Source organism: Numenius arquata, chromosome 6 (assembly GCF_964106895.1).
Source record: "Numenius arquata chromosome 6, bNumArq3.hap1.1, whole genome shotgun sequence".
Taxonomy (NCBI): domain Eukaryota; kingdom Metazoa; phylum Chordata; class Aves; order Charadriiformes; family Scolopacidae; genus Numenius; species Numenius arquata.
The window spans coordinates 31,142,790-31,155,680 of NC_133581.1; the positions used below are offsets into that span (position 1 = coordinate 31,142,790).

The following is a 12,891-nucleotide window of genomic DNA, read 5'->3' on the forward strand; positions in this document are numbered from 1 at the left end:
TGAGCTTCTCATCCACGACCACTCCCAAGTCCTTCTCCTCAGGGCTGCTCTCTAGCCATTCTCTGCCCAACCTGTATTTGTGCCTGGGATTGCCACATCCCAGGTGCAGGACCCTGCACTTGGCCTCGTTGAACTTCATGTGATTTGCATGAGCCCACCTCTCAAGCCTGTCCAGGTCCCTCTGGATGGCATCCCTTCCCTCCAACGTGTCGACCGCGTCACCGAGCTTGGTGTTGTCAGCAAATTTGCTGAGGGTGCACTCTATCCCACTGTCCATGTCTCCAACATAAATGTTAAACAGCACTAGTCCCAGTACCGACCCCTGAGGAACACCACTCGTCACTGGCTGCCACTTGGACATTGAGCCGTTGGCCACAACCCTTTGAGTGCGGCCATCCAGTCAGTTCCTTATCCACCGAGTGGTCCATCCATCGAATCCATGACTTTCCAATTTTGAGATGATCTAGTCCAACCCCCTGCCAAAGCAGGACCACCCAGAGCAGGCTGGACAGGAACACATCCAGGTGGGTTTTTGAATATCTCCAGAGATATTCAGACCAAGACACCTTGGCCACTTCTGTTTTGCTCCACCGAATCACTAACAAAGGAAGTCACGTCACTCGGCTTCTCCACAGAAGTGTTCCTCAAGCAGTAAAAGGTTCAAGCAAAGCTTGAACTCTGCGATAATCTTGAAGAGCAACAAAAAGAAGACAGCAGGAACAGCACTTATCACATCCCTCCACACAGAGGAGGCAAAGAGTAGCCACTTGGGCATCTGCAGCTTAAAGGGCACTTTTCTGAGAGCTAGTGACCTCCTGAGTTTCAGATTCAACACCCAGACAAGAAACAGCTTCAGCCCCAGTGTCACAGATTGTGTTTCCTCTACATAAATGAGCAAGTGAAGACAGGGAGCAAAGCTGCTTGCAACTTGAACTGAAGTGTATCTGCTCTCTGATAGGATCAGTCCTACCAAAATCTTCCCTGTAAAATTAAAACTGAAAAAAACACCAGCGCTTTCTCCAGCACAAGGTAGGAGAAAAACCTTTGGTTTAAAAGCCACATATTTACAGACCCAGCATAAAATCTGGGTCTGGTAAAGAGTGCAGAACTGCATCACACCAACAGTTTCATAATCAGGGTAGACTACATAACCTAAAATTAAAAAAAAATTAAAAAATAAAAAATTAGCTTCCTACTTGAGTTAGACCATAAAAGTCAAAAGGAGAGTAAGTTAGTGTCCCATTACAATTTGTGTCTACAATAGCAAAATGATGCTATTAAAGTGTTCCGAAGGCACAAAACTACTGAAGTCTGTAGCTGAAATAATTTTTCTCTCAGCCAATTTTACAGGCAAGTTAACAGATCTGCACGTACCCCAGCCTGCTGAAATGCTACGGCTGAATAAACTAACATAGACCATATCTACTCCATCCTAACTAGCTGTCTATGGACTTATTTTCCTAACTACTAACCGAAGAGATAGATACACTGCTGCATCCACCAGACCCGAGTTTAGGGCTGCACAAGTCCATGGAACCTGTCTGCATCCAAGTTACATGCACGACTCGGCATTTTCATGACTGGCAGCGATATACTCCGCAGAGCTTCAAGCAAGCATTCGTGGCCATCACAAGGTCAGCATAGAAAAGACTCAATGTCAGGAAAAAAAAAAACAAACCACAAACCACTACACACTTAACTCTGATGCAAGGTTGCCACCTGGAGGATTTCAGAAGAGAAGCAAAAATTGATTCAGTTAATCTCACTAAAACGTATAGCGGATAATTAGCTTTTGCATGAAGTAGATGCAAGTTTCCCTTCTTCCTTCCCAATACAACATGATTATGAATTATCCTTATAATGAGAAAACCTAGCACAAAATAAACAGGTAAATACTCTTCAGGATTTCCCAAAAAGGTCTGCAAATCCAGCAGATCCGTGCTTTCTTCTGTGTTGCAAATTACATCATGACCACTCTACATAATTTAAAATTATCCATGAATTAGTGTCAGCTCTAGAAATCTGGACTACAATATGAATTTTGCTGATATTAAAGTTATTTTCACTTTTCAGCACCCAGCATTTTCATTTCAAGTTTAGCACATGTATTACTGGCAAAACCCACTTCAGGACTGTTCGAGGCTGCACTTTAAGAAATATTTTATGTCAGGATTTGTTCTATCAATATATCCTACATGGAAACCAATTAACAACTACCAACTAAAAAAAACAAACCCCCTACTCCTTCCACTTCTGTAATATTGAAAAATACAGAAGAATCCTTTATTGTACAAATAACTGACTAGCCAAAACCACCAAACCTAATACAGAGTTCATCATTTTTATCAACTGTCTCACTAGCACTTACTGTGACAGCAATTGTCCACCTTAAAAAGTTCTAGAAGAAAAAAAGACACAGAGGATGAATGGCTAGTAAGCTTCGCTGAAATTTTATGAAAGCTTTTTCTTCCCTCTATCTAGTCCCTCTCTTCTTTCCAGTTTGCTGACTATAACTTTCCATTTTCACAAAAGGCAAAAGACTGCCTTGGATAAGTCTAAGAGTCGCTTCGATGTGGTGTTGGGGGATATGGTGTAGGGAAGAACTTTGTAGAGTAGGGTAGATGGTTGGACTCGATGATCCCAAGGGTCACTTCCAACCTAGATGATTCTATGATGCTCTGACTGAAATACTTCGGTCAAGGCAAACCCCAGACAAGTTCTGCACCTGAGGTCAGTGCATCTCACACTCTTAGATGGAAAACCACCATGAACTTTTAAAGGATAAAACAGTATGTACAAAACCTTTCAGTAAGCTGCCATAGGCACACCTGAAAAATCGAGCACACCACAGCTTTACTAAAGGGTAAACCACATTAAATTTGTCAAGGGACACTGCACAGCAGGAGCACATTTCAGTGTTTATGGCAGTGCAAATGGGTCACTGTAGCAAGCTGGTTACAATTTACTTGCAACAGATAACTTGTATTAGCAGGAAGAAACTTTTCCTTGATATTCTAACATTTGAAACGGTCTGCTTGTAAGTGGTGTGGAGCCTCCTACACCAAAAGTTTTAACAAACGCTTGGTGGTGTGTTAAGGAGTACTAGTTCACAACTTTCTTTGCTGTAGAAGAGCCACGAGCTCTATGCAATCCTGACTTGGTGCTGAAGTTGGACTAATGCTGTCAATGCCCCTTGTAGCCTCCCATTTCTATGGCTACGTCTGTGTAGTTGTCACCATCCTAAAAACTCCTGGCTTAATCACCGAGTAACTCAAAAGACTTTAATTCACAACCGTTATTGTAAATGTCATAACAATGAGAAGTTCCACGTAAACATGAGGAGGAACTTCTTTCCTTTGAGGCTGGCAGAGCCCTGGAAGAGGCTGCCCAGGGAGGTGGTGGAGTCTCCTTCTCTGGAGACATTCCAAACCCGCCTGGACACGTTCCTATGCAACCTGCTCTGGGTGGACCTGCTTTGGCAGGGGGGGTTGGACTAGATGATCTCCAGAGGTCCCTTCCAACCCCATATCATTCTGTGATTCTGTGAATTGCCACCCTAGCATTCAAAGAATTTTCAATCACGTCGCCAAAACAAATAGAAATTCCAAGTAATCAAAGATAAAACAGGAAACCTGTTTCAAGACAGTCACACTGTTAGGTCTCGCACAGACACCGCGGTGATGTTCATCCAGCTCAGATCCCAAAGGCAGGGCAAGTCCCATGGGGCAAGAATCCCACTTTGGTGGCCAGCCTACCATCACTCCATAACCCTCCTATGAAGTCGTATCCTTTCAGTCTTATCTGGAGTTGATAAGTGCCCCTACCTCCACCAGCTTGCCTTCTCCATCCCACAGCTCTGTCACCTCAAACTATGAAGGCTGCTTTTCATTATTCTAACCTTCATTTTTTTACCCTTTTTTTGCCCCCCGAGGGAAAATGTCGCCACTCTCCTCCCTCTGACCACTTTCAGACAAACCTGAGAGGAGGACAGAGGTCTCAAAACGATGAGGTTCCTGTCAGTTTTCTGAAAAACAAGCAGCTGGTTGGGGAAGACAAACGCTAAGTAAAAGCTAGCTAAAAAATAATTCTGATTTAATTTTTTTACTAGACACGTGACCCCAAATTCCGTAGCAGGCCAAGGGCAACCCAGCCTGGAGCACTGGGCACCTCTGTGAATGGATCCAGGGATGGGCTGAGGCCAGGCAGGATGTCAGCCTGCACGTGGGGGTCAGGATCAGGCCCAGCAAAGGGAAACAGGGTCAGACACAGCCGGGGATGGCTGCCGGGAGAGGCTGAGGACAAGCAGGATGCCTGGCAGGGCCCATGGCTGGGCATGGCTGTGGGGAGCTGGAGGCTGGCCCTGCTGCAGCATCACTGGGGCAGGGGTTGATGTCCCCAAGGATTTAACATGGGGTCCTGGGTAAGGTGAGGGGAGCCCCAGGGAGAAGCTGGTTGGGGACAGCAAAGGCCAGCAGTGCCTGGCGAAGCAGGCAGCTCTCCTGCCACCATACCACACGCACACAGAGATCCCCAATACTTCTAAAGGGCAGGTTTCCAGACTGCCCCAAGAAGCTTGCACCCAAGAAGCCTGCAAATGCTATTCCTCCTCAATTTACTACCAAACATTTAAAGATGATTTCTGGAACAAAAGCAGCTGAACTTCCCCAGATACAATGTGTTCCAGGGTCACAAGCTCAGTATGCCTTGCAATGCCCTTTTCTCGGGCTGTATTTTCTCCGTTAAGTCTCCCTGCTTGCAGCTGAGCTGCCTGCACATCAGCTTCCTCAGGTGGGGCTGTTTTCTTCTCCTTCGATTAGCGTCAGAAGCTCTAGGCTTCCACTTCCTCAGCTACTTTAAACAAAAACCTGAAGAGGGATCCGGACTATCAATGTCTGCTCCACGTTCAGCTTTCCTCCCCTCACTATCTTCAGCTTCATACTTGGGTCTTTCTCCTGCCAGCTCTGTTTTCCAGGATGCAATTACAGTATAATGGAGAGGGAGAAACATAGCTCACTCTTACACCCTGTATTGCTGTACTTCATGCTGGGATGCCTTCAAATCTTATGACCGGTAGGAGTCTGTTAACTTAGGTATAGAGAAAAAAAAAAAAGCAAAATGCATTCATTCCAATTAGCAGAATGAGGAATTTTAATTCACATCCTCACCAAATTTGACAAGGAGCCACAGAGAACAACCTCTTGGCTAGTTTGAGACAGTCTGAACTCGCTGTCAATTATAAGGTGGGTAGTTGTTCCTCAAAACTAGACTCAGATAGGAAAAGCACATGCCTCGAACATTTTATGTGCAATTAACAGAGCTCTCTGGAGCTCAAATGTGTATGACAACCCTTTTTCACTAGTATCTGACTTAACCAGGGTCAAGCTCAGAAACGCGATTTCAACCCATGGCCTTCACAAGCTTCAAGAGAATGACATATCCAGGGTTAAGGCTGGAATCTTACCTGACTGTGACCATCTGCAACAGAATTAAGAATTATTAACTAACTGGACCAGTACAGGGCCTATCAAAACTTTCACTAGCTTCTGCATTGTGAGGACTTCCTCTCAGAAGATCAATAGAAAGATACACAGGAGCCCCTTTCCAGAGCATGAAGAGGGTATTCACTTGCTAGTGAAAGAACATACCAACTCGTGACCGAGCAAGTGACAAGTACCTCACAAGAAGAGATGACTTGCCACACCCTGAGACAGGCAGCATTAAAAAGAACTGCTCTAGGTGGATCTGTTTTGGCAGGGGGGTTGGACTAGATGATCTCCAGAGGTCCCTTCCAACCCCATATCATTCTGTGAACTGTGGGATCAGGCTAACTTGCAATCAAATCCTCCATCACAACTATGGCAATGAAGAGCATTGGTGGTGTTATGCTGAGACAGATAGATCATGCCCATCTCCAAAGGGTGCCTGATCAGGACTAGCATGGCCTAGCTCTCTCCTTTTACCTGCTCTAATTACCAGCAGGGAAGATTTCATGTTCCCTATTACAAAGTATGGCATATGCAGCTTCATAAACTTTACTCTAAATAAATCTTTGCCTTGCAGTCTGGATTTTTGGACACCTGTTGTGGTTTGGGCTGGGCTGGCCACTAATCACAGACTCTTACAATTGTAAATATCTCCACTACCTGCTTCTCAGAAGAACTAGCTAAGCATTTTCAAAAGAGACCATATCTACGTAACTGTCAAAGTCAGAGGAGTTTTGTGCTCACCACTTTCCAAAACACAAGCTTAAAAAACCCCCATATTATTTACCTAGGGATACGTACACTTTATGCTGTAAAACCATAGCCCCCCAATTCTTGGACCAGTTTTAAAAGAATGGTGAAAATCCTCAAAAGCATCTTTGTAGAGCTCAAAGAACACGATGTTCCTCTGCACACTCAAAAGAACAGCTATGCAAGTCAGATCGAAGGACTATCTAGTCCAGTATCCTACCTCTGAATGGTAAAGTCCATTAATATACATGCCTACAAGCGAACACAAAATATAGGAAGAAAGCTTGTCGTGATACTTCTCTCATATAATCTCCCAGAGTCTAGAGAATATCTTTGCTTTAATGGCCATGACATATTTTTATTCTGTTTGCCCAATCATTTTTTTTTAACTCATGTAAAAACTTTTAACATCCACAATTTAATTCACTATTTAATTGTTATTCTACTGTATTTACAGACCTCTGCTATCCCATTCAATCAACTCTTTAGCAAGTCTGAAGAGGTTGAGTCTATTTGGTCATTCTAACCGAGAAGCTCTTCAAGAAGCCCTCCTCTTGATCAGCCCGTTTTCTTCTCTGTATCTTTTCCAGTTCTATTAGAGGTTTTCTTCAGGGTGGGGAAGAAAAGAGAGAAGCACACCAGAACTGCACACGGTATTTAAGTTGCAGATAGTGCTGTGGATATCTAAGAGTGCATGCATATGTTGTCAGACTCTTTTCCTGATAACTTCTAACATTCCCCTCCTCACTCCATTTTTTTTTTTTTGTACTGCGAATGAACATTGAGCTGAAAGTTTTTACAGCTATTCATTAAGACCTAAGGATCTCCTTACCAAGTTAGACTAGCCTGCCCAGATGCTACCATCCCACACTGGAAGAAAGGAACAATTCTAACTCTCACTGCAACTCTCGATCCCATCTGCTATCCTACTACCCAGCTACTAACTGCTCTAAGGACTTCCCCTTATTCATTACAGCTCAGATTCTTTAAAAGCTCTTGGTGAAGGATCTTGTTCACCTCCCTTTGCAAATCCAACAATCTGTGTTGTCCACTTACTGACTTCTTTAGAAAGCTCCAAAACATCTGCAAGGCATGCCACTTTGCCCAGAAACATTCTTTGTTTCTGAGGGGGTATCTGATCAATGCTTATAAATACTTAAAGGGAGGATGTCAAGAGGATGGGGCTGGTCTTTTTTCAGTGGTGCCCAGGAATGGGACAAGAGGAAACGGGCACAAACTTGAATGTAAGAAGTTCCACCTAAACATGAGGAGGAACTTCTTTCCTTTGAGGGTGGCAGAGCCCTGGAAGAGGCTGCCCAGGGAGGTGGTGGAGTCTCCTTCTCTGGAGACATTCCAAACCCGCCTGGACACATTCCTGTGCAACCTGCTCTAGGTGGACCTGCTTTGGCAGGGGGGGGTTGGACTAGATGATCTCCAGATGTCCCTTCCAACCCCATGTGATTCTGTGATTCTTCCCCCATATTTACCTGTTCAGCTACCTATTTTTTGTCCTTCACTGCTTCTATGCTTTTGCCCAACGGACTAGCCTGCATTTCCCCAAACCTTCGTGCAGTAGCAAAGCAAAACCTCTCATTTACATCCAAGCACAAGCCCTTCTCACTTTCTCAGTACACCAATGCTCAGTTGTTAAAACTGTCAAAACAACAGAAGGAAACGGACCCACACATCTGCACTGGAAAACACCAAACTGCTCTATGAAAGGCATCAGTGTTGAGGCTGTGGCTTTCTACACGAGGCACATTGAATGTAAATGCTGCCAGGGAAAACTTAACTGTGATATCACACCTTCTTCCAACCCTGAGAGACAAAAGAAGGTATTTCCCACATTTTACAGCAAGGCTGCTGGGCTTATTAGCAAGGACTTGGCAAGATCTAGACAGACCACTTTGTATTAATATCGAGAAGTACAGGACTCTCGTCCTCTTTCAGCAGACAAATGCAAGATTCCGAACCCTTAACAGGCATTTTGGTAAAATAAACAGTTTTGCTAGATGTACCAAAGAGAAGTCAGTAACAATATCTCAGTGTTTTCTATTCTGTTTTGCTTCCTTATGATGAAAATAAATTATTAACAAAGGCATCTAGAAGTATTTGACATATATCAGCACATAAATAGAAGCCCTTTTGGATCCTGGAAGGGTCTGGGGAATCTTGTTGCACAATCAGGAGCTTTGAACTCCGTAGACACCAAGAACCCCATTCAACTCCCAGCTCTGCAACAGAGAACCTGACAGCCCTCACACCTTGCAAAACCCAGACAATGGTGTCCAAGTCACCCACTCCCACTGACCAAGAGCCCAGATCTCAAAAACAGTAGCCCAGACACCCCTGACACTGCAAACACTCCACACATTAGGGCTGCCCGTGAACACCAGACTGAAGTCTGAGGAGGCTCAGCCCGAGGCATCTCATACACGGGGGATCCCTCAGAGCCACAGACCTAAAGAACCAACTAAGATGACAGGAAAAGGCGTTAAAAACAGGTCGTCTTGATGGAAACCTGCTTACTTCATCAGAAGAGTCACTGAAAACTACAGCTTACCAGAAAATGTTGCTTTCAGCAAGCACATACTTTCTGACTTAAAAGAAATATATATTCCATTGGAAATTCTCCAGCCAGCACAACACTCAAGAGATATAAATACTGTCTTGCTTACACAGGAAAGGAGCTTTCTCCCCCTTCCCAAGGACTTCAATCAGTGTCATACAAGCGTAATAGACAAGCATAGATCATGAAGACACCGTTATTACAGCTCAAATACATCTTTTCAGATTAGCTTGTATCACTCAGTTTAAGTCAAGCAAAAAAATTATTCACAGCAGACGCACCTGGTTTGGAACATAAAGAATTATACCAGCATAAATCACCCATATCCAAATTTCCTTAAAATATTTACTGTGTGAAATAAAGCCCCCACTCATCCTTGCAGCATCCTTGCATCCTTAGCAAATCTGCAAACACCATTGTTTCGCAAGTCCCGTTCTATTGCTTCCACAAACCACACTTCACCAGAATACATACATTAACACACCTGGGGACTTGCTAGGAGATCACAGTGTGAACACACAGTGAAGCCCCTGCAACCACACCTTGTGCCGGCCCAATAAAGCCACCATAAGCACTCTAGAATATGCTTCAACTACATTTTCACTTTTACACACCCACCTATCCTCAAAGTGCTCATCTGTCCTTACAGGTGCCATAATTATTTTTTCAGAAGAACATGTGACAAATAACTAACTAGCTATGCAAGATCAAAGAATTAATGCAATAACTAAAAGATAAGCTAACAGCAGAATCTCGGGACTTGCACAAAAGGCAAAGGATTCCTTAGAGGAACTTAGGAAAAGTACTGTGCAACTCATCCAGAAGAAAAAGCCTCAGTATGGTGCAGTTCTCCCTTTTCCTTTTGGTTTTTTTTTCCATAGGATAAAGACATACCAAAATGAGCTCTAGCTTGCATGCCATCTGTCCTGCATAATTTTGGGTGGGAGGGAAAAAGCAGTACTAGCCCTTAAAAATGTAGTCTCCACATCACTAGAGGAAAAAGTGAAGGATACAAGAGCTGCTCATAAGCTATTAAAAAAGAAAAAAAGTAATGCTAGCACTCTGAGTTGGAAGACAGGAACAGTATCAGACAAATCCTAGTCTACAATAAGCTCCCGAACTCCCATATGCAGTGCTGCCCCCTCCACTGTAACTCCTCGTTCTTCCCCACAGCCACACAATCCATCAGTCCCCCTTGTTTCATTGCTAAGCTCCTTCACGTGCTTCTTGTTTATGTTTCTTTCTCCTCATACACTTTCCCCACGCTCGTTTTCCTTCTCTCCCCTTCCAAACACCATGTCCTCTTCATGTGGCCCTTTTCCAGGGACTCAAGCCTTATCTTCCAGGATATCCCACAAACCCCCCAAAATCCACTTACTTACAGGAGACTCTTAACGCTTTGCTTCCAGCCTTTCTCCTCTGTCACGCTGCCTCCATGCCTCCACGTACTCCCTCTACCCATCAAGAACCCAACTCTCCTGTCCTCTACCCCAAACAATTCCATAGACCTCCCCGTTCCCTGTGCACCCAATCCTTCCACACAGAGCTCCAAAACTTCTCTCATGCTCACGCCACACAGAGGTCAGTCCCTCATGCACTTACTCCCATCACACGCAGAGCATCTCTCCCATCTTGCACAGCGCTTTCTCCCTACTCATCCCAGCTTCTCCCCCCACCCCAATTCTGTCTCACCTTGCACAGCGTGCTCTCCTCCCTCCCCATCCACTCTCTCCCATTTCCACTTGGTGCAGCACCAGCTCCCCCACACACCATCCCTGTCCCTCCTTCGCACAACACCCTTCCATGCACTCTATCCCCCACGTCCCTTTGCACAGCACCCTGTCCCCAACACACCGACACTGTCCCCCCTTTGCACAGCACCCCATCCCCAACGCGCTGACCCTGTCCCCCCTTTGCACAGCACCTCTTTCCATATATATTGTCCTCACCCTCCCGTACCCACTGCCCGCACACCATCCCCTTAACCCCACCCTCAACCCCCTGCACTGTTCCTGACCCCACACTGCCCACAGCACCCTCATCCCCTTGCACTGTCCCGATCCTCCATATCCCTTACAGCACCCTCTCCCTCATGCACTGTCCCCTGTAGCCCCAACATCCTCTCTCCATGTATTGCATCTTGTCCCCACAACACCCTCTCCCACCACAATGTCCCCCAAGGACCCTCTCCCCCACGCACCGTCCCCCTGTCCCCCCAGCACCCCCTCCCACGGCACCGTCCCCCTTCTCCTCCCAGCACCCCCTCCCACCACACTGCCCCCCCCCAGCACCCCCTCCCACCACACTGCCCCCCTGTCCCCCCAGCACCCCCTCCCACCACACTGTCCCCCCCAGCACCCCCTCCCACCACACTGCCCCCCTGTCCCCCCAGCACCCCCTCCCACCACACTGCCCCCCCTGCCCCGCACCGCACCGCACCCCACCCCTCGGCCCGGCCCGGCGCACGTGCGCCCCGCCCCTCCGTCGCTCACCGTCCAGCGACACGAACTGCCCCACGGCGGAGGAGCCGCCGCCGCTGTTCTCCACGAACTGCACCTCGGAGACGATGATGTTGTCCTCCAGCACCGAGCCGCAGCCCGTGCACACCGCGTCCCCCCGCGCCGCGTCCACCTCGATCTCCGAGCAGCCGCAGGCGGCGCACACCCGGCCGCCCGGCATCTTGCTCAGCGCCCCGGGCCGGGCCCGGGCCGACCCCTCCCGCCTCAGCTCGGCCTCGGCGCAGGCCTCGCTCGCCGGGACCGGCAGGGGGAAGAGCGCGGCGGCGGCCGCCCCCGCCCGCTCTCGCGAGACTTCGCCTGCCGCTCCCCGCCCCTCCGGCGCCGCCCCTCCTTCCTTCACCGCCCGCCCCGACTCCTGCCGCTTTCCCGGTCTGCCCAGGCGGGGCCTGGGGGACCCTGCGCTTCGGGGCTTCCCTTCTCCATCCCCCCAATAAACGATTGACAACCACGCCTGGCCTCCAGCGCTCCCAGAGGCACTGTGAGGGTGGGGGCGTCCCGTTAACCAGGCCGGACCCGGCGCTGGAGCGGGGCCTAGAGGGTTGGAGCGACCGAAGGCCAAACGGGGAGCTCCGGCTTGCTGGGCCCTCGCTTCCGCCTCCGGGCGGGGACGGCCGTTAACTCCGCGGCCTGGGCAGGCGCTGGCGGCTGCGGGTGCAGCACCGAGCTCCTGAGGCCTTGCTCCTGAGGCCCCTGCTTTGCCAGGCAGATCCTGGGGGAACCAGGGATGTCCCTGGGGGTGCTTCCTGAGGCCTCGCTCCTGAAGGCTCCCTCCTGAAGCCTCTGCTTTGCCAGGCAGATCCTGGGGGAACCAGGGATGTCCCCGGAGGTGCTTCTTGAGGGGCATCCTGCAGTCCCGCTCTCAAAATGGGGTGTTACATTTGCATTCTGCCGTTTTTAAAGTGCTCTGCTGCCGGTGGTGAGCGTCTACCAGCACCGGGCAAAACGCTTTGGGTACTGACAGTTCTCCAAAATTGGGATCACAGGGTTTCAGATTAAGTGACGTGTCTTGTACTTCAGACAGAACATGAGGATTCCTAAAAATTCCCCAGGATTCATTCATTTCACCATAGACTAATTAACAACCAACCTTATGGAAGCTGTTAATGGATTAATGCCACGGTTTCCATACAAGACGACAAGGATGATAGCACTCCCTTGCTGCCAGTCTTTGTCCTTCCAATTTAGGCGGCTTGATTTGCGGGGAAAAGAGTATTGCTGAAAAATGAAATTTGTACTGTAGCTGATGAGTGCTCCTTTTTTTTTGTTGTTTTGTTTTGACACCCTATACAGCCTGTAATAATTAACAGTTCTGCAAAAATATGAAGGATGCAGTGAAAAATGAGAGCCTTGTGTTCCCTCACGTAGAGAGAATGCCAGTCCTGCGTTCCCTGAAAATAACATTGGGGCTACAACACTCATATTTGCATTTTGAAAGCGTAATGCTTGTTATGCTTTAAAAAACAATTAATTATTCGATCAAATTTAATCAATCATTCTGTAACATATAGAGAAAAGTTTTGTGAGGCATCAGTAAAACACTTTGAGCTCTCCGTGACAAAGGAGCCATAAT

The 12,891-nt window shown here is 47.4% G+C and overlaps 1 protein-coding gene across 3 annotated transcripts in view; it reads right to left on the reverse strand.

The window, feature by feature from the left end:
• Window positions 1-11,607, reverse strand: part of BRF1 (BRF1 general transcription factor IIIB subunit) — a 196,333-nt gene extending 184,726 nt beyond the window's left edge. The window contains exon 1 of one of the 3 annotated variants that reach the window (XM_074149749.1): window positions 11,295-11,607. In XM_074149749.1, the coding sequence (XP_074005850.1) occupies window positions 11,295-11,481 (187 nt within the window). In that variant the 5' untranslated portion in view covers window positions 11,482-11,607. The remainder of the gene's footprint in view (window positions 1-11,294) is intronic. The other 2 variants (XM_074149751.1, XM_074149752.1) reach the window with 2 other exon arrangements.
• Between the last annotated feature and the right edge of the window lie 1,284 nt (window positions 11,608-12,891).